The sequence below is a fragment of the Sorex fumeus genome, unplaced genomic scaffold, assembly GCF_029834395.1.
Source record: "Sorex fumeus unplaced genomic scaffold, SorFum_2.1 ptg000061l, whole genome shotgun sequence".
Taxonomy (NCBI): domain Eukaryota; kingdom Metazoa; phylum Chordata; class Mammalia; order Eulipotyphla; family Soricidae; genus Sorex; species Sorex fumeus.
The window spans coordinates 40,436,799-40,461,835 of NW_026606118.1; the positions used below are offsets into that span (position 1 = coordinate 40,436,799).

The following is a 25,037-nucleotide window of genomic DNA, read 5'->3' on the forward strand; positions in this document are numbered from 1 at the left end:
TTACTGTTGTGTGGGTTTCAAAATCTCATTTAAGCATGTTTTCTCTGACCAAACAATCTTTACCTGATTGTCCATGTCTTTGATGACCAATAGGACGGGACTGTCTAGGGAAGCCGATTTTCGATAGAGGGTTTTCAGGCTGGTCCCGTGTTCTAATGTGCTGTATGCGAGTCGCCATGGATACCCTTGAACCCTTGCTGGAAGGCGCCGGGCCAGCTGCAAGTACAAAAAGGAGCATGTGAATATACAGTATCGGGCTGGAGCAATAGCACAGGGCTGGAGTGATAGCACAGCTGGTAGGGCATTTGCCTTGCATGTGGCTGACCCGGGTTTGATTCCTCTGTCCCTCTCAGAGAGCCAGGCAAGCTACCAAGACCCCATGGGTCCCAAAGGTAGCTAACAAAGGAAACCAGGAAGTGCTGTATTCGTCAGAGGCCAAGCTCGGGCAACAGCCTCATCCTCATAACTGCTTTTTCTAGTCTGTTGACTTTTCTGGGCTTTTATTTGTTTACTTTTTGGGTCACACCCAGCAATGCTCTCTGGGTTACTCCTGGCTCTATACTCAGGAATCACTCCTGGTGGTGCTCAGGGGACCATGTAGGAGACCGGGGACCTAACCCAGGCTGGCTGTGTGCAAGGCAAACACCCTCTCCATTGTGCTATCATTCTGACCCCCTATCCCGGGGGGGGGTTATTTTAACCATTTATTAATTGAGAAATGAACTTGAGAAATTCAGTTTTCTGAAATTCAAGAAAAAACAAAAGTCCATTTTTATTTTTTTTTGCTTTTTGGGTCACAGACAGCATTGCACAGGGGTTACTCCTGGCTCATGCACTCAGGAATTACTCCTGGTGGTGCTCAGGGGATCATATGGGATGCTGGGAATCAAATCGGGGTTGGCTGCATGCAAGGCTAACACCCTACCTCCTGTACTATCGCTCTAGCCCCATAGAAGCCCAGTTTTTCAATGACGAAAGTTCACATATCACATACAAGCACATTGCAGTAATTCAATACAGCTGAAGTTAGACTTTCAGAAAACATCAAATCCACAAAAAAGCTACAAAAAGGAAAAAGGAAATTCTTCCTAGTGAGGCACAGTTTTTATAAAGTAGACCTAACATTTTTCATAAAAATATAGATATAACTTTTTTCATATACTACTTTATTTTCATAAAGAAAGTAAAGTACTGTAACTTTTTTTGTTTTAGAGCTTTGTTAATCAAAATACTTGGAACTCGGGGCTGGGGCGATAGTACAGCGGGTAGGGTGTTTGCCTTGCACGTGGCAGACCCGGCTTCGATCCCCAGCATCCCTATGGTTCCCGGGGCACTGCCAGGGGTGATTCCTGAGTGCAGAGCAGGAGTAATCCCTGTGCATCACCAGGTGTGACCCCAAAGGCAAAATAATAATAATAATAGTAATAATAATTGGAACTCTACAAAGATCCCTTGGCTGCAGTTGGGAGGGGATGGGGGAGAATAGATCCTTTAAAACTGTGTCAAGACTGTGGTAAGGCACTTTAAAACATTTTTGGAAGAGTAGTCAGGGAGCTCGTATAAGAGTTAGGGCCCATGCCTTGCACCATGTCAGACCCAGGTTTGATGTCTCATTCCATGTGGCTCCTGAGCACTGCCAGGAGGGCTAAAACAGTGCCAGCTGCCCAGGGCTCAAACAGCACTAAGCACCGTGTCCAGGGGCTCTAGCACTAAAACCACCAGCCCTGATGGCCAAGTGTCACCAGAAGTGTCCCCAGGCTCCTCCCTCCCTCTCGTTTCTTTTTCTTTGGAAGCTCAGAACTGGCTTTCCATTCAGATTTGGAAGATGGTGTTCCCACAGTGTTCCCACAAAGCGGTGACTGCAAGAACCTTTGGAAAGGCCTTGGGTAAGCTGCTGGTGTGTTTTCCAACCCAACTCGGCTTTAACCTGGAGAGAGAAGAGCAAATGTGGCCAGGGATGCTGAGTGCTTTGTCGGTCCTGGGCCCCCGCCCCCGGGTGGCCAGCACACCCACCTGCTCGATGTGCATGTTCTCCAGGAGCGCGCTGTGGGGCTGCAGCACCGGCAGCCCCGCGTCATCCTCGTCTTCATAGTAGCTGCACGTGCTCTTCCTGCGCTTTGCCTCCTCGACAGTAATGATCTGCCAGCGAGACAAACCCAAAACGGATGCATTTGCTTTTGTTTGGCCTGTTAAAAAGGACCGCGCGGCGACATGCTCACCTTAATAGGTGAATCTGCATTTCGCCATATAATCTTAACTCGCAGGTAAACTGAACTGGGACCCGGGCAGAAATGGCTACATTTCCAGCTTCCCAACAGCAAGCAGTTCTTTCACTCTCTTGCCAGTTGCTCAGTTACTGAGAAGTAGGTACAGCTCGCCAGCAATCTGTACTCTTAAAACAGCCCCAGATTAATCTCCAGCAGCCTCGGTCTAAACTGGAATTACTAAGGAACTAAAATCATACTGCTAGTCTCCTATACACAGGGAAGTTGAAGGGAGTAGTTTTTCAGTCAAGTCAGTCGACAGTTTCTCTCAGGGTTGTGCACACAGCAACCATCTGTGATAGCAATAACCTATGGTACAAGCTGTCAGTAGCAAGACTATGAAGAAACACAAAGCTTTAATGTCCAAAGTGGTTAGGATTTTTGTACCCAGCTCAGAGACCATCAATATAGGCTTTCTCAAAGTAGAGAAACATAATGTTCGCATAACATACTTATTAATTCCTTGTAACCATGCTTATAAATTATCAAAGCCAGTAGCACCTAAAAATCTATTTTTTGCCCCCTCTTAATATACCAGAATCCCTAGAAATCAGGATTCATGGTTTTACATTATAAGCATTTAAGTTATATATTAGTAAAAATTGCAGATAACACACAGGTTTCAAAATTCATAGTAACTGTCACAAAGTAACTCTCTTCAGCTGAGGCAGGTATACGTGACAAGGGAATTAATTTGAAAATTTTAGAATCTTTTCAAGTTTACTTGAAGAGAAAGAAGCCCAAGAATCGCACACCCCACATTTTTCAGATATTGGATAAAGTACATGATTTTAGCAAACTCCATATTTCACACAGGTAGATGGAGAGAAAAGGACCACAAGGGAATTCCTGACTTCCAAAGGAAGGCGCAAACCACACTGTATCCATCTGTGACGAATAAAATACCTGCTCTGGTTGAAAACGTCAGCACAATTCTTTCTAATGAAGAAAGCATTTTGAAACTACAGAGTGGCAGATCTCGGAGGATTCACTGGCGTGTAATTAGCCTCAAGGATGCCAACATACCTTCACAAAAGGCTCTTGGTTTGGTCTGGCACAATAGAGAATCTGAATGTCCAGGGGCAATCTTCGGAATCTCATGGTGAGCGAGGGCAAAGGCTTGCTCCCCGAGGAGGCGCTTCTCTCTCTAAATACCTCCACACCACAGTTACTTGTGGCCACGCTGAGCTACAACCGTTTCTGCAGTGTCTAGTTTCCTGCATGATTGAGTTTCTCTTTCCCTCAGGAGAGGGTTCAACATTTCTACAGGAACATACCCAAATTAGGATTGAGAGAAAACACACACTTCCTGTCAGGCAGAGCTGTAAGGCTGTAAAATGACACTTTCACCTTTGAGAGGGTGATTTCCCAACAGGATAACAAAACCCCTTTGTTCTGTGGGGTTTTTTTTCTTCTTTTTCTTCTTCTATTTTTCTTAATTGTCTTTTGGTAAACCTGGCTTTTCTAGCCCTGTCATTTTGGAGTTGTTTTTTAAAGAACATTTCCTAATGCTCAGCCTCCAATTTCAACATTTTTATCTGTGTTTCCTGTCATTGGTTTAATCTTATAGGAAGGATGAAACAAACTCTTCATGGGATGGATGACCATTACGTGTACAGTGATAATATTTTACTTCAAAACCATGTCATGTTTATTGGATATAAGGAACTTTTAAAAAAAGAATGGGAGAAAGCCTGACTTATAAGATGCTGAGAACAATGTTATTTAGATTTTAATTTTTAAAACATCTAGCAAAGTGGTATTTTTACCATATAGAATATTAACATGACTAAGAAGCATAATGCGTTCTTCTCTACTATCTAGGTTAGATGTTAGTGAGGCTAGAAAGAATTGTAGGGGCTGGAGAGATAGTAAGGAACTTGTCTTGTAGGCAGCAGACCCCATTTCTATCCTTAGCACCTGCAAATGGGGCCACTGCATATGGTCCTTGTTGGATCACTAGGAGGCACTCCTGAGGAGAGGGAGAGAGGGAAAAAGAGAGGTGGGGGAAAGAGAGAGAGAGTGAGAGAGAGAGAGAGAGAGAGAGAGAGAGAGAGAGAGAGAGATGACCTTTGATAAATCTTAAGGGATCTTTGTAGATCCAAAATGGCTAAAATGGCTTATAAGGAAACTTGGGAAAATGGCCTGGGGAACTGCTTAGGAGTTCAGGGTATTAATCTAGCTCACCCTGGACATCAGTTATATAGAAGACTGACCGATCCTTAGAGACCAGTCCCAGCAGACAGAACTCCCTCTCAAAAGGAGAGCCTAAACAGAATCATCTGAATGTGTGCCAGAAAGACAAATGTTCTTCAGAAGCTGGAATTCTGGGGCAGCTATTTACTAAGGGTTATTGTGTGTGATGCTGTGTGATGGGGGCTTAGCCAGGCAAATGGGCACAAAACTTCTTCAGCCACCGTCCTCAGTGGGCGAGAAGATGAAAAGACAGCTATCCATAAATACATTTCATTCTGTGTGAAACAAATGCTAAGAGTAGCATTTCAAAGGGGTTGGCACAACCTAGAATTCTGAAAACGCTTATTCTCAAAGGAGACAGGCCTTTAGTCTGAGAGCAGAGGGTGGGCTCTGTGGGAGATGTGGGGATGTGGAGATGTGAGGAGTGGGAGATGTGGGGATTTGGGGATGTACAGCACAGCAGGAACCCGGAACTGTGTTCTGGCTCTACTGTGAGAACAGAGAACAAAGCAAGTTGAGGCAAAGGAGGCTGGGAAAAAAGCAGGAGAAGAAGAATCATGATACCAAGTGGGGATGGGGCCCTGACAGGGAGGGGCATTAGGGTCCTTGGGGGTAGGAAGGTGTGTGTTCACTGGTGAGGAATGTGGTGTTGCAATTATGTGCACGGGAAACCAGTATTAAGAGTTCAGTAAATCAGAAAAGATGAAGTCATGAAATTTACATACAAGTGGTACTACATAGAAAGTATCATGTTAGGCGAAATGAGTCAGAAAGAGAGGGATAGACATAGAAAGATTGCATTCATCTGGGGAACATAAAGTAACAAAATAGGAGACTAACACCCAAGAGTGGCTGAGATTAGTACCAGGAATTTTGCTCCATGGCTTGGAGGCCAGCAGCACATGCTAGGGGAAAAGGCAGCTCAGATAGAGAAGGGAGCACCAAATAAAGGGTGTTGGGAGGATCCTCCCAGGATGGGAGAAGCATGCTGAAAGTAGATTATAAACCAAACATGATTGCCACTCAATGCCTCTTTTGCAAACCACAACACCCAAAAGGAGAGAGAGAACAAAAGGGAATGCCCTGCCACAGAGGCAGGGTGGGATGAGGGGGATGCGGGGTGGGAGGGATACTGGGACCCGTGGTGGTGGAAAATGGGCACTGGTGAAGGGATGGGTACTTGATCATTGTATAACTAAGACCCAAGCACAAAAGTTTGTAAGCCTACAACTGTACCTCATGGTGTTTCACTAATAAAAAAAAAGAGTTCAGTAAATCACAGAACCCAAATCATTTTTTAAAAGTTATATACATATATAATTCTATATGTGTATATATATAAAATTATAAAGCCAAACGTGCTCTTCAAAATAATCTAGGAACTTTAAAAAAATTACAAATTCCAACATTCTTCATTCGGATCCACTGAATTAACTTCTGCAGTGGTAACAGACTACAGTTCAGTGAAGGAAAAAAAAAAGAAGACCAGGTGACGATGGCCTACATAGTGGCAGTTATAGGCAGTGGGACACCAATGAGTGCTTTAATTCTGAGATTTATATTCAAATAATTAACCAGGAACTATATAAAACTTTCAAGCATGATAGAGGAACCATCAGAAATTACTAATAGTGCTAGAAGAAAATGATTTTTAAAATATTACCTATACCAATACATCAACTACCCAACTACATCAAACTGTTGGGTCATCTACAGAGAAAAGCATTACAAGAACAAATCATAAACTAAAATTATAAATAAACAAAATACAAACAGAAAACTAGGAGAAATTTCAAAAATACAAGATAAAAAAATTGATAGCTTTAATCACAAAGAGTTCAAATAGTGTAATGAAACAAAAAAAGATTCCTTTGAGGCAAAGTGCAAAGGAAACAAGTATTATAAAAAAGAGTGTATATAAATATGTGTGTGTGTGTATATATATATAATGTACGTGTACATATATTTGTGTGCATATGGATTTTATTCTCAGTAGCAATCAAGGGAAAATTTAAATTATTTGACTGACTGGCTTTCAAATTAGTAAACATTTTTAGAAGGGAATATCAGTTATGATTTTTTCTGCTGGCATACTGAGAAGGGTACTTTCATACTTCAAAATTAAGTTGGAGTTATTTTCTAAATTAGTACACTATAACAAACAATTTACTTCCAGGAAACAAAGAATTAGATCATCTCACCCTTGTGAAAGGCTTGGAAAAATACAGCTATTTCGACGAGTGGAGAATTGTAAAATAAAGCATAATTGAGATTAAAAATGCTATGCAAAGATTAAAAATGAAACTTTAAAATCCTTAATACAATTACCAGAAGACGTTAGGAGAGAAAAGCCAGATATAAAATTATATAGAACATAATTTTATTTTGCAAAAATGAAAAACAAGATTCTCCCCCATCATTCCTTTCATTGAGAAAATATCCCAAAGCATAATAGAAAAGTCATCATAAAAAACAAAAAGTTAGGATTACTCTGGTATTATATTAAAATTGTCTGCACAGTGGGGCTGGAGTGATAGCACAGTGGGTAGGGCGTTTGTCTTGCATGTGGCCGACCTGGGTTCGATTCCCAGGATCCCATATGGTCCCCTGATCACTGCCAGGAGTAACCCCTGAGTGCAGAGCCAGGAGTAACTGCTGTGCATCACCGGGTATGACCCCAAAACAAAACAAAACAAAACAAAAATAATTGTCTGCACAGTATGTTTCTATAGTTTCCAAATCTCTATAAGAAGCAGATATTAGTTTGATAGTCACCAATCAATATTATTCAAAAAATGCCAAATTTTATGTGACAATTTATAGAAGTTGATTTTAATTATCACACACAATTACTAATGTATTAATTGTATCAGTGAACTTAGGATCAGACATCTGTTCATTTCTAGGAGAACACAAGATTTCTTCTTGACAAAAAGAGAGCAGTGCTATTGAGTGGTTTGGCTTTAAAGTAATGTCAATAAGCAGAGTTTGCTTCTGCAGGGAGAAGTTTGCCCAGCATTCTTCTTACTGCACTTTGGACTCTTCTATGTGCAATAAGGCAGGAGTAAGGTGGTCAGGCCAGTTGAGTCACCTTTATCTCTAGCTATGTTTTCTTTCCATGTGTTCTGAGTTTCAACAAGGACACTAGCTGCTTAGAACAGGCTAAGCTGTTTCCTTCATCCTTTCCATCCCTTCTTTCCTCCCTTTTCCACTGCAGGTCTAGACACTACCTTCAAGACATACTTGTCCTCCTTTCTTTGGATGAGGAAGAATGGGGAAATTCTCCCAAGACCATTTTCTCTTGATCCTGAAGGTAACATTTATCTTTCTCAGGCATGTGAGTATGGCCCTTACTCCAGTCAAGAATTCCAGGATGAGATTATAGGAAATACGCAGAAGAAACTAAAGAGGGCTGTTCAGTTAAAGACGTTTGGTATTTTCCATGCAATCTAAACCTCTTCCCAACGTAGCTTTCCTGGCTACTTCTTCTGAACATGTATCTTATGCGGGCCTTTTGAACAGGAATGATGAGGTGAGGACAAAGTATTCCTGGGTTCCTTGAGCAGAGTATCAGTGTACGCTCACTCTGCCTCAGGACAACTTCCGGTAGTGCCTGCTGGTGGGGCCACAAAGATGCCACAAATGTGAGATGAACAAAGGACAAACTCCTGGGAAAGGCCATAAATAAATGAACAACTGGCCTGAGACAGAAGTGATATAACATGTCAGAGGTGAAAGTAACCAAGAGTCTTAAATATCTTCAAATAATGATCTCAAACGAGGGGCTTCTGAACTAGGGAGAAAGAGACTTGAAAATAAGTACCCTTCTGGGCAGTACAGTTCAGAGTTATAAATTATAGGCTGGGGGAGAACAGGAGGAGTAACTGCTGCAAAGATTCCCTGCAATGACATAGGACCGAAAGGATGACAAGAGTCAACCCCAGAAAGCTATGCTCAAGCATTTGGCTGGGACAGAGTGAGTAAGAATGGAATAATAGTGAGAACAACACAGTTTGAAAGGACTTAATCGAATAAGATTCCAACCTTGAAAGAGTTCAAGTATCTATTTGATGAATCTGAAACCAGGCTGGGAATGCTGCTGGAAAATAAGAATTACTGACTGGCCAAAAAGATGGCTCAAAAACCCTGGGTTTAATTTCTAGCACGACATGATCCCAGAATTACCACTGGATCTAGCACCTTCAACAAAGAACAACATGGGCCAGAACCATAGTATGACATGCGGCTGACTCAGGTTCAATATCTGCCATCTTATATGGTCCCGTAACTCCCGAGCATAGAGCCAGGAGTAACTCCCTGAGCTTTATCTGCAGTGCGTGGCCAAAACAAAAGATTTTCCTTCTTTGGTTTCTAAGCCATGACTTTATACTCTCTTCTTTCCTGGAACCTCCATTTCAGTCACTGCTGTTTCTATCTTTGGCCTTTTCATGCTATTTTGTTTTTGTGGGGGCTACATCCAGTGGTGCTTAGGGGACACTTCTGGCTCTGAACTCAAGCATTATTCTTTGCGTGTTCAGGGGACCATATGGGATGCTGGGAATTGAATGCCACATGCAAGAAAAGTGCCTTACCCACTTATATTATCTTCCTAGCCCTGCATGCTGGTATCCTGAAAGATTCTGTTCTGAACTCTATTCCCTTTCCCTCTGTAAAAGCCTCCTAAGATGACCTCATCTACACTTAGAACTTTAACCTTTATAAAAAGTGTATCATTAGTTATTTTTCTTGTTAATATTCTCAGTTGCCTCTCAGAGAGTCTATGGGTCCCTCAAATTTAGGACAAATCCAGCATACAGAGCATTTTCTACTAAGTCAAAGATCTCTTCTTGCTCCACTATCTCTTAAGTTCCCACTCTAAAAACCTCAACCTCAACATTTTCCCCTCCTTTCCACATGCAGTTACTCACAATGTCCTACATATTCTACCTTCTATCTTACAAAGACTTTGTCTTCTCTATGCTCACTGCGGTTCCTTCAGCTAACATTCTCTCAACTTTGATTACTCCAATCGAGAGCCTCTGAATGAGTCTTGAAGTCTCCAGTGTTGTCCAACTCTAGGACCTGAGAGACAGTTCAGGAGGTGAGGCACTTCCCTGTATGCCACCGCTGTGGCCATAACCCTGGTTAAAATCCCCAAAACCATGATGGGCTCATGAGCACTGCCAAGGATCACTCCTGAGCACAGAGCCAGGAATAGCTCTTAAATACAATTGGTGTGGCCCAAACACCCTACTCCAGTCCTAAGATAAATATATGTCCAACTCCATCTGCTAGTCACACAGAGCACCAAATGCAAATTGTGTACTTCTCCAAGCTCAGAACAGCAAAATGACTTCCTACTGGTCTCAGAATAATCAAATACTCTATCTGTTTCAGAGGCCTTTCAGGATCAGTCCTTGTTTACTTTATCCAGTGTTGTTGTCTATTGCCATTTCTTTACTTTTTACCCTCTCTGGTCCAGTCATATAAAACTTTTGTTAGGTCTTCAGATGTCCCATGGTCTATTTCTTTTTTTTTTTTATATTGATTTTTATTAGTGAAACACCATGAGGTACAGTTGTAGACTTACAAATTTTTGTGCTTGGGTTTCGATTATACAATGATCAAATACCCATCCCTCCACCAGTGCCCATTTTCCACCACAATTGATCCCAGTATCCCTCCCACACCCATCCCCCCCATCCCACCCTGCCTCTGTGGCAGGGCATTCCCTTTTGTTCTCTCTCTCCTTTTGAGTGCTGTGGTTTGCAAAAGAGGCATTGAATGGCAATCATGTTCGGTCTATAGTCTATTCTCATCATGCATCTCCCATCCTGGGAGGATCCTCCCAACACCCTTTATTTGGTGCACCCTTCTCTATCTGAGCTGCCCTTTCCCCTAGAATGCCCGGCTGGCCTCTAAGCCATGGAGTAATCCTCCTGGTACTGATCTCGGCTATTCTTAGGTATTAATCTCCTATTTTGTTACTCTATGTCCCCCAGATGAATGCAATCTTTTTATGTCTATCCCTCTCTTTCTGACTCATTTCGCTTAGCATGATACTTTCCATGTAGTACCACTTGTATGTAAATTTCATGACTTCATCTTTTCTAACAGCTACATAGTACTCCATTGTGTAGATGTACCAAAGTTTCTTTAACCAGTCATCTGTTCTTGGGCACTCAGGTTTTTTCCAGATTCTGCTATTGTAAAGAGTGCTGCAATGAACAAACAAGTGCAGATGTCACTTCGACTATACATTTTTGCCTCTCCGGGATATATTCCCGGAGTGGTATTGCTGGGTCAAATGGGAGCTCAATTTCTAATTTTTTTGAGAATCGTCCATACTGTTTTCCAGAAGGGCTGAACCAGTCGGCATTCCCACCAGCAGTGAAGGAGTGTCCCTTTCTCGCCACATCCGCACCAGCATTGGTTGCTTTTGTTCTTTTGGATGTGGGCCAGTCTCTGAGGTGTGAGATGGTATCTCATTGTGGTTTTGATCTGCACCTCCCCAATGATTAATGATGTACAGCATTTTCTCATGTGCCTTTTTTCCATTTGGATTTCTTCTTTGAGAAAGTTTCTGTTCATTTCATCGCCCCATTTTTTGATGGGGTTGGACGTTTTCTTCTTGTGGAGTTCAACCAGTACGTTGTATAACCTTGATATCAACCCCTTGTCAGATGTGTATTCGGCGAATATCCTTTCCCATTCTGTAGACTGTCTTTGTATTTTTGGTCACTGTTTCTTTCGAGGTGCAGAAGCTTCTTAGTTTAAGATAGTCCCATTTATCTATCTCTGTTTTCATTTGCTCCCATGGTCTATTTCTTACATGAGTTTTCCTGTGCACAAGCTTTTTAAATTAAAACATATTCCATGTCTCTCTACCATCTCATCTACCAATACTGCCACTTCTCGCTACAAGCTCAACTCCCACCTCTGGACTGGAGCTTTCCCTGATACCCTCCCTCAGTTGCCTGGCTATCAGCCCCTACAGCACTCAGCTACATGCTGCTATAGCACTTCATCTGCAATGGGAATTTTCTTCTATAACTTTGATAGTTTATCTCTAGTCTTAGAGGCTAAACTCAGCATATCTTACCCATTTGGGTTTCGATTACACAATGGTAAGTACTCAAAAAATGAATAAAGAGGATAGTATAAACCAAGGTTTGGCAAACTAGAGCTTATCAGCCAAATCCAGTCACAATCTGTACAGAAGCTAAGAGTACATCTAGGTAGACATTTAAGTGAAGCAAGGTTTTTATTGAACCAAACTTGCTTAGAAAGATGTGAGAGGAGACAAAGAGTAGAAAGGTGTTCAAGAGAGCAAATGGGCTCTTCAAAGTGCAAACAAGCAAGCAAAGAAACAAACAAGCAAGGTCCGTGTTCAAAGGAGAACACAGGCTTGAAGAGCAAGCCAAGCGTTAACCCATATTCTTTAAGCAAATAAACAAAGTGTCCCTCCTTGGCCTCAAATTGCACCCCCAAAAAGGCTACTACCCCTACCCTGGATCATTCCAGTGCCCCTCTGTGAACATTCTCACCCACTTTGGGAATCACTAAACCACCCATGCACCACTCAAACAGTCACACACTTTGGGAAATACTGGTCTAGGGTGGTCAAAACGAGCTGTTTTGAGTAGTGACAAGGGTCTCTGACACACACAACTAGGCTCCAGCAGAGGCTACCAGCCAATCAGCAGGAATCCAGATTCAAGAGCACACATATTGTGCCATGTGAGAATCATCCGTGTCTAGCTGTGCCCCACCCCACCCCAGCCCCCCTGCCCGTTTACCTCCCAGCTCTTGGTGGTTGGCTCACTGAAGAAGTTGTCGATCATATTCAGTTCTTCCTTCTCCACTACGACAAAGCCTTGCTCTTTGGCATCTTTCCCATAGACGTCAGGAGACCACTGAACAAAGAATGTGTACAAATGATCCACCCTGAAAAACAGAGTCATAGGAATTAATGCCAAATCCATTTTCCTGGCAGGTACAAGTAGGGATTCAGCACATCCATTCATCTTTTTCCTGCTTGGCAAATCCATTTTCATTGGGAAGTTTGCCACAGTGAACATAATCTCTCCGAAGGCATTCCAAAGTTGACAAATACCATCCAATGAGAACTGAAGCCCCCAAACCCGGGAAATGTCCCTCAATCTCAAGTAAAGATCAGGAGACAGGATATAAAAATGTAATGCACAATCATATATTTATACCAATTTTTTTTCTCATCATTTGGCTTTTACTTTCTGGACCCTTGTATTCACTGGGGATAAAAAAAGGTAATGTGGAGTTTTATCTAATTACTGAATTTCCAATATAATTTTAATTAAACATCTTAGTAACAATCAGGAGTAATACTAGTTACTGCTTTAATACTGTAAACAAAATTTTATTGATATAGAATGTAATCTGATTCCAAATCCTCTGTTTTCATATATATTGAACATCTAGATTCTGACACATATCTCCAGACTTAATCAATACTGAGACGGCTATTCCCGAATCAGAGAACACGTTCTTGAATCACCATGAGAACAGTCACAAAGCCTTTCGATTTAAGTCTCAGTCGGTCATACAATGTTCAAACACCCATCCCTTCACCAGTGCACATTTTCCGAACCAAGAACCCAAGTATACCCCCTCTCAATCACCGCCCCCCCGCCTGTGTGGCAGATTTCCACTTTATTTTCTCTCTCTACGTAGATCACATTCAATATTATGACAAAAGACCAAACGTTATTATTATGAATTTTCCCCAACATTCAGACCTGCCAAAAAGACATCATTAGATAATTTGTTTTCTAATGCTGATTATAAAGAACATATGATGTCGTGTGGCTGCTAATGCGGCCATGCGATTTTGGATTTCTGATATTTTAGTAATAAGCCTAAGGGAGTACTGTCAAAAGCCCCCGGGTTCAAAGATTGGTTTGTGTACCTCTGGGATCATGGTCGATGAACTGTATTCTTTTTTTTTTTTTTTTCTTTTTTTTTTTTCCCCTTTATTTTATTTTATTTTTTTTAAAGTTGTAGATTTACAATTTTTTGTGCTTTGGTTTCAATTATACAATGATCAGATACCCATCCCTCCACCAGTGCCCATTTTCCACCACCATGGATATTATCCCTCCCACCCCCATCCCCCCATCCCCCCGTCTCTGTGGCAGGGCAATCCCCTGTGTTCTCTCTCTCCTTTTGGGTGTTGTGGTCTGCAAAAGAGGCATTGAGTGGCAAACATGATGAACTGTATTCTTAAGCCTCAGGTAGTTAAGTTTATTGCTCTTTCTCTGATTGTACGAATAATGCGCCAACACCCTCATAGTGTATGCTTTTTACCATCTTTTGATTTTCTTGAGATTATTTTTTTTTAAAAAGATGATTAGGCCCAAAGCATGATCTTATAGCTTGTGATTTGCCTGCCAAACTGTTTCTGAAAGACTGAATATACTCTAACACTAGCACTGTAGTTGAAATATCACAAAACAAATCTTACTTATACTTTTTTTTGGAGAGGGGTACTCAGGAGGTCTGGGGTTGCACTGGCAATTCTTGGCCTACAGAGCTGTCAGTTCAGTGCAAGGGCCCAGGGTGTGGTGCTGTGAGGTCTCTATGAATGCATGTGTCAAAACTCATAGTTTTGTAGTGCCAGAAATCAAACTGAGGTAGGGTGCTTACTACGCATAGGTGCTAACCACTGGACTATCTCCCGGCCTCTTGCCCTCCTTTTTAAATGAGTGGAACCTGATTCACTTTTCATTTCTTTGAGTGTTAGTGTGTTAAACATTTCTTAAATGTTTTTTTCCTGGTTGCAGCCCTTCTTTCATGAGATGTCTCTACCTGACTGTGGACTCGATATATATTTTTTAATTTGTGGGAGTCTTCATATAATAGCAGTCCATTGCCTTAACCACTTGGCCACCTAGGCTGGAGCGACAGAACAGCAGGTAGGGCATCTGCCTTGCACACAGCCGACCTCTGTCCCTCTGGGAGAGCCCAGCAAGATACTGAGAGTATCCTGCCTGCACTGCAGGGCCTGGCAAGCTCCCCGTGGCATATTCAATATGCCAAAAACAGTAACAAGTCTTACAATGGAGACGTTACTGGTGCCAGCTTAAGCAAATCGATGAACAATGGGAGGACAGTGCTACAGTGCTTCATATAATAAAAGAATTAACCGTTATTAAATGATTTCTAGGCTGTTATTTCTTTCATGTGTGTGTTAATATATTGTTTTTTGTGATACAGGAGTGCCTTGCCTTTTCTTCTCTACATATTCTAAAGGAATATTTCCTCTGAAATTTCTCCTACTCTTTCAAAATATAGACAGCTGGGGGCTGGAGAGATGGTATAATGGGTAGGGTGCCCCCTTGCACATGGCTGACTCACGTTTGATCCCCAGCATCCCATATGATCCCCAAGCCTGCCAGGAATAATCCCTGAGCACAGCTGGGCATAGCTCAAAACAAACAACAAAAGTTTTCACTCCCCAAAAAGGTAGTATCAATGTGTATGATTTTAAAATTATATGGATATACATTATAATTGTAAATTACTAAAATTATGTATGTGTAATCATTAACTTTATGTGTCAATGTGGCTAGGCCTTGTCCCATTTTTGTTCAAACATTAGATATTACTACGACAGTTATTAAAATGCAATTAATTTTAAATTTACTAATTTAAAAAATGCACTTAAATGAGCTTTAATACTTTCTATAACAGGAGAAGATCTCATACTATGAGCCAAAAGGGCTTAAGAAAATAGACTGAGGTCTGCTAGCTAGAAGGAACTTCAGCTATATGGATTTTACACTTGGGAATACATGATCAGATTTTTCTTGGGTCTATAGTCTGCCAACCTACACTGCAAATTTTAGACATACTCACCCTATAGCCAAAGTAAGCTGATTCCTTAAAACAAATATTTCTCTACACATCCTATTAGTTCTGTTTCTCTGGAGATCCTTGCCTAACATAGTAGTTTGTGTCAAAGGATTGACCAAAAAGACTGATCAAAAATGGTTAACTCTGGGGAATGGAGAGTCATGGAAAATTCATTTTAGACCATGTCTATCATCCATGATAATAATTAACTTAATAATTTTTGGAATAATACATTTTTATGGCTGGAGCGATAGCACAGCGGGTAGGGCGTTCGCCTTACAAGTGGCCAACATGGCCGACCCGAGTTCGATTCCTCCGCCCCTCTCGGAGAGCCCGGCAAGCTACCGAGAGTATTCGATATGCCAGACACAGTAACAACAAAGTCTCCAATGGAGACGTTACTGGGCCCACTCGAGCAAATCGATGATCAACGGGAGGGCCTTAGAGGTGAGGAAACATTTTTATGATGCAAGTATCAAAATTACATCGTAAAACACATATAATGAGAAGTTTCCTTCGGATTCAAATCACTGTCTACCACAATTTTTGTCCACTCTTTTGTCATATAAGTGACCACTTTATTAATTTCTGATATGCTTTTGTGATATTTTTATGTCTATTCAAATTAGAATAAATATAAATTCGTTGTGACTTCTACAAAATGATGGTTCTATCCTATCTTGCTTTTTAAATTTGACATATATTCCAAATGTGATTCTTCTTTAGTAGAGATCACTACCTCATGCTTTTATAGCTACATAATATATTACTGGAAGATTTTCCCTAGTTTTAGTAACTATCCTCTATGCTGGACACCTGGATTCTTTCCAAGACTGTGTTGTTTGAAACAATGTCTTGATGAATAACTTCGGATGTGAGTCATTCCACACATATACAGAAATAGCAGTCTGATACATTCAAAAAAGTGGGACTGCATTATCAAAGGAGCAATTCACTTATAATTTTGTTAGGTAATAATACGCTGCCCTTTGTAGATTCAATATCATTCTTTACCCTCCAACTAGTAATATGTATGCTTGATTCTTTAAACTATTTTTATCAAGAAGTATGAAATTTCCTACTAAAATTAGAGTTTAATAAATCTGCATTAGTCACTCTTTTTACTCTATAATATTTAAGATTTAGTCCATATAACTCATTTTTAATTAAAATTTATGTTTCAGGGATATACCTGGGTATGCTCAGGGCTTACGTCTGGCTTTGCACTCACTCCTGGCATTGAGCTCAGGGATTATTCCTGGAGGTGGTTAGGGGACCATCTAGGATTCCTGTATTGAATTTCAGTCGGCTGCACACAATGCAAGTGCCATACCGGATGTACTGTCTCTCTGGCCCCCCAGAACTATATTCCGGAATAGAACTGAGAACCAAATATGCTTCACTCTCTTTCAGTAAAGAAGACACTTACTATATGTACAACTGCACTGAATAAATATCTCCCTAATTATTTGATAGGTTGTGAGGGAAAGAAAAAATAGTCCTTGAGAGCTGGGGGCTTGCATGATCCTAGCCCTAGTGTGGCTGGAGTTAGTCTAGCATTCACAGGTTGACACTGATAACCTTCCATTGAACACAGACAATTTCATGTAACATCGACATCAGATAAGGGCACTCTATGACAAGGATGAATGATGACAAGACACAAGACAAATCTGAGGTCTCACAGCATGAACATACACAAAATCCTGAACACTGTCCAATCACAGAGTAAGGAAACATCTAATATGGCTACTACGTGTCTTTCCAGTCTTCCCTCTTTATAAGGTAACCAATCACAGAAAAATCTCTGCTTGCTCATACCACTCCTGGGAATATATCCCAGAGAGGCAAAAATGTGTAGTCGAAGTGACATCTGCACTTGTTTGTTCATTGCAGCACTCTTTACAATAGCCAGAAACTGGAAGAAACCTGAATGCCCAAGAACAGATGACTGGTTAAAGAAACTTTGGTACATCTACACAATGGAGTACTATGTAGCTCTTAGAAAAGATGAAGTCATGAAATTTACATACAAGTGGTACAATATGGAAAGTATCATGCTAAGCAAAATGAGTCATAAAGAGAGGGATAGACATAGAAAGATTGCATTCATCTGGGGGATATAAAGTAACAAAGTATGAGATTAATACCCAAGAATAGCTGAGATCAGCACCAGGAGGACTACTCCATAACTTAGAGGCCAGCCGGGTATCCTAGAGGAAAGGGCAGTTCAGATAGAGAAGGGAGCACCAAATAAAGGATGTTTGGAGGATCCTCCCAGGAGGGGAGATGCATGTCGAAAGTAGACTATGGACTGAACATGTTTGCCACTCAATGCCTCTTTTGCAGACCACAACACCCAAAAGGAGAGAGAGAACACAGGGGATTGCCCTGCCACAGAGACAGGGGGGATGGGGGGATGGGGGTGGGAGGGATATTATCCATGGTGGTGGAAAATGGGCACTGGTGGAGGGATGGGTATCTGATCATTGTATAATTGAAACCAAAGCACAAAAAATTGTAAATCTACAACTTTAAAAAAAATAAAATAAAATAAAGGGAAGAAAAATCTCTGCTTGCTCATAATGTCTATTCTAGGGCAAAACTCATCATAATTCCTCTCCTCAATCCCTAATACCAAATACAAAAATCTTATGACTTTTTCTAATATCAGTTTTATTGGGATGGTCCATGGTCCCATGTGTTTTTACTCAGGTCAGGGAGTCTTCAAAGCCTGTTCATCATCAGGCATACTCAGGGTGGTACTCAAGGTGGTCCCAAAGCTGCAGGGTATAGATTTGGGACCACCTTCAATAGCATTTCCTGGATTATCTACATGTGCCAGAAACCCTCAATCATGCCAGAACACCAGAACTTGTGGAGATACTGGCTGTGATTTAATCCAATTCTCTTCAGATACTGCATAATGAGAGCGATATCTACAAATACCTCCTCTTAGTCCACAATGATATGGTAGAAATTTCCTGCGAGCTGCTTGGTTATGACATCAGATACATTTTTATCATTTTCTCAGTTGTCCTCTTTGAAGGACTTCTCAAAGGCCTTCTAATTACTACATTAGGGAAGCCACTGTAAAATAATGAACACTGAAGAAACATTCCAGGAAATGTCAAAAGTCCAGGAAATATATTATTCAAGACTGCAAAAGACTGCAAAAGACTGATGGATGAGGCACAGATTAGGAATTAAGACTGCATTTCTTCTTAGACATATACAGTAAAACTTTCAAACACTTTAATAGTGATCAATAAAGATATTAAGGAGTGATCCTCTCTAAGCAACTGACAGTCACATGAGGTCATTAACTTGACCAGGAAGATCATTTGAACATTTCTTTTTGACTGTGTAGATGTAACCTGAGTAGGATTCATTATTCCAATGATAAATGAAGGCAACACAATTCTCTTTTGGGAGAGTTGGTCAGATAAAGGTGATAGAGAAATATTTGTAAATGAATTAAAGGACTCCCCCAGAAAGAAAAAAAATCTCATACCAAATACCTTTGCTTTCAAAGATCAAAATTATCATAGTACCTATAATGAAATAATGTGGTCGTAAAAGAGGAATCCCATTAGAAATAACAGCCTCCCTTTTAACCCATTTTTAACCTCTCTTTTATTCAAGGAAAAACCACTGAATAGGTGTGAGAGCGGTCTGACTTAAGAGTGCTGCTCTGGGACCAGAGAAATGTGATGATTACTTTAGGAGCAGGTTAATTTGAGTTGAATTTAGGCCAGTCCTCTTACTGTAATGGGAATACTCTGGAAGGAAATAACTATATATGGCACATGTTCTGTGTGTTTCTTAAGAGCTGTATTATATTCATGAATCTGGGGCTGGAAGTTGAAAGGGTAAAGTATGTGGCAGATCATGTAAGGAAATGTATCCAAGCCTCTTTTCTTGGAACTTCTGGGTTTCCTGTGAATGATGGATCAAATCTGATTTGTTTGTGGCCACAGTGAATGACCTATTCTGAAGTAGCCAGGGGTGGGTCAAGAGTAGTCAGGGAGAAGTAGAGAAATTAAACCCACCAAGGTTTGCGGACTTACCATAGGAGGTAAGTCTTACGTAAGGGGTTTTAGGTAATAGGTATTCTCAGAATATCACAGGAAAGAGGTTCAAGTCATGAACATCTTAATATTAGAGAAGCAACTTTCTCCTATAGGCAAGACCTGTAGAATATAACATATAACTACCTACAAAGAAAAGATGTGATTTCCTGGCTCACAGAGCTTACACTGCACAAGGCCTCCTAAGGGGCATGTGCTACAAGAGCCAATTTAAACATAAGAACACTAGGGCTAGGGCACACAGGTTTTTTTTTTTTTTCAGATTTTAGCTATGGTAAACAGTGCTGCAATGAACAAACAAGTGCAGACATCACGTCAACTATACTTTTTTGCCTCTTTGGAATATATTCCCAGGAGTGGTATTGCTGGGTCAAATGGGAGCTCAATTTCTAATTTTCTGAGAATTGTCCATACTGTTTTCCGAAAGGGCTGAACCAGTCGGCATTCCCACCAACAGTGAAGGAGGGTCCCTTTCTCGTCACATCCACGCCAAGCCTGGTTGCTTCTGTTCTTTTGGATGTGGGTCAGTCTCTGTGGTGTGAAATGATATCTCACTGTTGTTTTGATCTGCATCTCCCTGATGATTAATGATGTAAAGCATTTTCTCATGTGCCTTTTAGACTCGTCAAAGAAACTTTGGTATATCTACATAATGGAGTAGTATGAAGCTGTTAGAAAAGATGAAGTCATGAAATTTACATACAAGTGGTACTATATGGAAAGTATCATGCTAAGCGAAATGAGTCAGAAAGAGAGGGACAGACATAGAAAGACTGCATTCATCTGGGGAACATAAAGTAACAAAATAGGAGACTAACACTCAAGAATAGCCGAGATAAGTACCAGGAGGTTTACTCCATGGCTTTGAAGCCAGCAGCACATGCTAGGGGAAAAGGCAGCTCAGATAGAGAAGGGAGCACCAAATAAAGGGTGTTGGGAGGATGGGAGATGTGTGATGAGAGTAGACTATAGACTGAACATGATTGCCACTCAATGCCTCTTTTGCAAACCACAGCACTCAAAAAGAGAGAGAGAGAGAACAAAAGGGAATGCCCTGCCACAGAGGTAAGATGGGGGGTCTGGGGGGAGGGATACTGGGATTAGTGGTGGTGTAGAATGGGCACTGGTGGAGGGATGGGTAATCGATCATTGTATAATTGAAACCCAAGCACAAAAATTTGTAACTCTACAACTGTACCTCATGGTGTTTCACTAATAAAAATTTAAAAAAAAAAAAAACCAAACACTAGGGCTAGGCAGAAAGAATAATGTGTTCAAACACCACATCCCTAAAAATGTTCCTGACTGTGTAAGCTCACTGTCTCCTCTTTTATGAATGCAGAACCCCAAAAGGAAGGTTTTCCTTCAACCCCTACCCATAGTTAGACGGGTCACTGCACAGGTCAAAGATTTCCATGGTTTCGGGTTTTATTAATGAAGTTTAAGGGATACTAGTAAGAAGTCCTGGGGACAAGTGCTGTCCCCTCTTCTGTCCTCCTTGTGTATCACTATTCATCAATACATTCAGCAACACAACTCCTCAGGTCCCAGAGACCAACAATGCTTGGGGAACATCATGGCCGTTGCCTCACCTCAGCAAAGCTTCTGGAAATAATTCTGCATGGTTGTAGCAGGCAGGGTGGACTGGCTTCCCCCCCTCACTTTCATCAGGTACTAGCTATGTCTCTGCAACTAAAGAAATGACCCAACCACAGGAAGCCTCAAGTGAGATGAAATGGGAAACTTCAAAAGTAACATTCAATAATGAAGCACCCCAAACAGATAATATTCCTGTCTCTCTCCTCTCTGACTTCAGGGCACTTGTACACCCTGATTTTCTCAGTAAAAGCCTTTCACATCATTTCCTCATTCTCCAAGGAGAGAGGTTCTGCATAGTATGGGCCTTGGAGAATAAAAGCAGAAGGAATAGATCGGGAAAATGGCTAGTTCCACAAAAGAAAAGCAGAGTTGATTTGGAAGCAATTTAATTTTTTAGCGATAAAGTTCCTCGGGCACAAGTGGAAAGAATCTTTATCCCTCTTTCCAGCTCGACTTCTGCTCAAATTCTCTGCCTTTTGTTTCTGTTACTTTTATTATTTAATTGGAGAGGAGGATATGACTTCATCCTTCTTCCTTCCAGATTAGAGTGACCTTAAGTTTATTGAATGTTTATTCAGCCTATTCTTGGAATGGTTCTTTTTGGCAAATGGGGTTCGCCTATGTGTATTTTCCATATCCCCACCTGGAAACCTGCCTTGTCTCCACTGCACCCACCATCCTCCTGACACTATCAGTCCCGCTGGGGCATTAAACTCTGATCCCCATTTCCCACCCCACCCCCTTTCCTCCACATTTGCTCCTCTTGGATCCAGGCTAATGTTTCCATCTTGCCTTAACAGGCACACTCACCCTATCCCCAACTGCTTTGATCCTACAAATAGGACAGGAATAGGCTGGGGCTGGGGTGGGTCAGGCACAAAAGAATTTACAAATGCTCAAGTCAAATCCATAAACAAGTGAGTTTGCTCAAAGAAGTAAAGGAAGAGAAAGAGAATCTGGATGCAGAATGGATAAAGGGATGGGAAGCAGGGATGCGGATTGCCCCGAATGGACAAATGGACACAAGATGTAGTCTTGTTCTTTTCTGTAAAGAAGGGATAGAATATCTGATTCAAGGGGTTGGCTATAGCTGGTCTCTCTCTGGAAAGCTCAACTGGAACCTGGAACTGGTTCCATCCTTTTATAGTCAAGATGGAACTGTCATGACAGCCTTTAGGTGGTGTGGGTTAGGAGAGGGTCCCTATCCTGGAGGGCACTGGGCTATCTTTTTCATGGAAGACAGAAGAACTCCGGGTCCTTTAGTGAACTGTCCTTCTCTATGCAATTCTGCATGCAATAAGAAAAGCTGGGGCCTCTCTATGCCTAAAGCTTACTGCTTTTTAGCAGGACAAGGACATTTCTATTCAGAGGGTCATTTTCCATCCCTGCTTCTAATGCACCTGGTTTCCAAACACCTTCCTGCAGAAACAGAATGACCAACCATCTAACTTTTGTCTTGGGGGTGTGATGGGTCCAGATGGATCTGCTTATTCCAGTTTAATAGGGCCATGGAAATTCCATACAGGAAATTCCATACAGGAATTCCATTAGCCAAAAAAACCCCAAAACCCCCAAAACTCCAAAACCTAATCACCTAGGACATCATTCTCTCTCTTGATTCCTTTTCAACCAAACAGAGGAGCTATTCCAGGCCTCCACATTTCCAAGCTCTCAACCTCACCTTGTTATTTTCTTTCCTTTTTGAACACAGCATTCTCTTTTATGCTACTTTATCAAAGTGTGTACCCTATCATCCCTTTTCTTCACCTTTCTCTCCAAAAAAACGAGCTCTCTTTTTCTTCACCTATCTGCTGGCTGTACTCTCAAGAGTCCATTTTGGGGGGTGAGAAATGTCCTCCATTATTTTCACTGCACACGTCCCATTCTTTCCACCCTTTCTTCTCTATCTTATCCCTTTATTTTTCTATCTTCACTTTATTCACCTGTAGTATATGCCCTTTATTAAACTTGTCCTCAGTATTTTCTAGTAAAGAGGGGGAAAATACTAAATCCTATTCCTGGGCCAGGGTTAGGATTCCCAGAGGGCTGAGTGCATTCACAGTTCCAGGCCCAACATTAGTTACCCTAAATGCTGCACCTGAGGGTGGCCTGTTGACAGTCTTTTTTTGCAATTCACTCTGACTCATCTTCTGGTGGGATGAATCATTAAGCTTCTATTGGGCCTCTGTTGCCTCCGGACACTATCTTGGGCCCTTGGCCAAGCCAACACAATTACCAATAATTACTGCCTCACTGGCTGCTAACTGATCCTAAAGCAAAGGCTTTGGAACATTCAGCTTAGAGCTCGGTCAAGTGCTGGGCCCTGGAAAATGCTTGATGCTGGAGGAGGAAACAGCGACAATAGTAGAAGTGGCAGAGCCGAGGTGATCTGCTAAAATCCAAAGGATCACTCTTCAACGGGTCACTTAGACAGCTATGTAAGACCCTTCCAGAGTCTTCTGATAGGCTTCAGGGTAAAATTAAGCTCTTTGGGTTGGACTGTGGGCCTAATTCTGTGCCAATTCCTGCAGGTTCTCTGCTCTAGCCATATTATTACCATACATCTCTGCTGCCAACAATCATTCTGACATTCGTGCTCCTGCTCTCTCTTTCCTTCCCACCTTCCTTCCTTGGTGAGAAATGGCAGAAGAGCCCATAAGAGAAGCAGCCAGTGCTGGAGTCAAGGACAGCTTCCAAGGAGCCATAAGTAAACTGAGTGCTGAGGGAAGAGGAAGAGCAGGATGAAGGGGGGAAATGGTCAATGGGAGTGAATGTGTAGGAAAACACCTGACATTTTCAGAGCAGGTGAGGCTGAACGGAGGTAAAACTGGACATGGCAGAGAGTAAGGGCAAGGCAATCACATCACTTGACTTCTGACAGAGGAGGATGCAATCAGTGATGGGTTGATGAAGACAGCAATGTGGAGATGCAGGAGATGCAGGCTCTCCCCCACAATGCTTAGGTTAATGCAGTAACCAAAAAAAAACAAAACAAACAAAAAACACACAACCACCACCACCACTACCACAACAACAAAAACCAAAAAACCAAAACAAAACCGTTATGGAGCTCCAACCTTCTAATGGTGGAAACTAGTGGGTCTCAGCTGGGATATCTGCATTGAACAGGAACTCATCAATCAAAGGAGGGATTGCTCTCAGAAGAAATCAAAAGGCAGCACGAATGTTTTGCCGAAGAGAATGGCAGGAGATGAAAAATGGAATAAAAAAAAAACCGGGAGCCTGGGTGACTGTAGAGAAAGGCCTGGGCACAAGATAAAAGACCAGAACCTTATCCGGAGGCAACAGTTTCCCAAAGTGTGCCAGGTTACACAGAAAGCATAGTTTAATAACTACACATCTATTAAGAATGTTAGCAAATACAAGTAACACATTACAGTTCTAAATTGGCAGAGTTTACTGCTCAGGAAAAGGCTACATTAAGAAAAGATAAAAATCCTTGAGAGGGGCCGGAGGAGGGAGGAGCGCGGACCCCCAGCGACCCCAAGCCCAGCGCGCGTCCATCCGGAGCAGCGCGCCCGGCAGCACACCGGCCCCTCCCATCCAGGTGGGTTGGAGGACCCGAGCGGAGCCCCGCCCCTGAACCCGGACGCTCGGCGGGCCGCCCAGCGAGCGCAGCCGGAGGAGGGAGGAGCGCGGACCCCCAGCGACCCCAGGCCCAGCGCGCGTCCATCCGGAGCAGCGCGCCCGGCAGCACACCGGCCCCTCCCATCCAGGTGGGTTGGAGGACCCGAGCGGAGCCCCGCCCCTGAACCCGGACGCTCGGCGGGCCGCCCAGCGAGCGCAGCCGGAGGAGGGAGGAGCGCGGACCCCCAGCGACCCCAAGCCCAGCGCGCGTCCATCCGGAGCAGCGCGCCCGGCAGCACACCGGCCCCTCCCATCCAGGTGGGTTGGAGGACCCGAGCGGAGCCCCGCCCCTGAACCCGGACGCTCGGCGGGCCGCCCAGCGAGCGCAGCCGGAGGAGGGAGGAGC

The 25,037-nt window shown here is 42.3% G+C and overlaps 1 protein-coding gene across 1 annotated transcript in view; it reads right to left on the minus strand.

Moving 5' to 3' along the window:
* Positions 1-25,037, minus strand: part of NCOA7 (nuclear receptor coactivator 7) — a 179,562-nt gene that overhangs the window by 9,295 nt on the left and 145,230 nt on the right. The window contains exons 11-13 of the mRNA XM_056125866.1: positions 12,260-12,407; positions 2,014-2,139; positions 64-216 (exon numbers count right to left, since the gene is read on the minus strand). Of these exons, the coding sequence (XP_055981841.1) occupies positions 64-216; positions 2,014-2,139; positions 12,260-12,407 (427 nt within the window). The remainder of the gene's footprint in view (positions 1-63; positions 217-2,013; positions 2,140-12,259; positions 12,408-25,037) is intronic.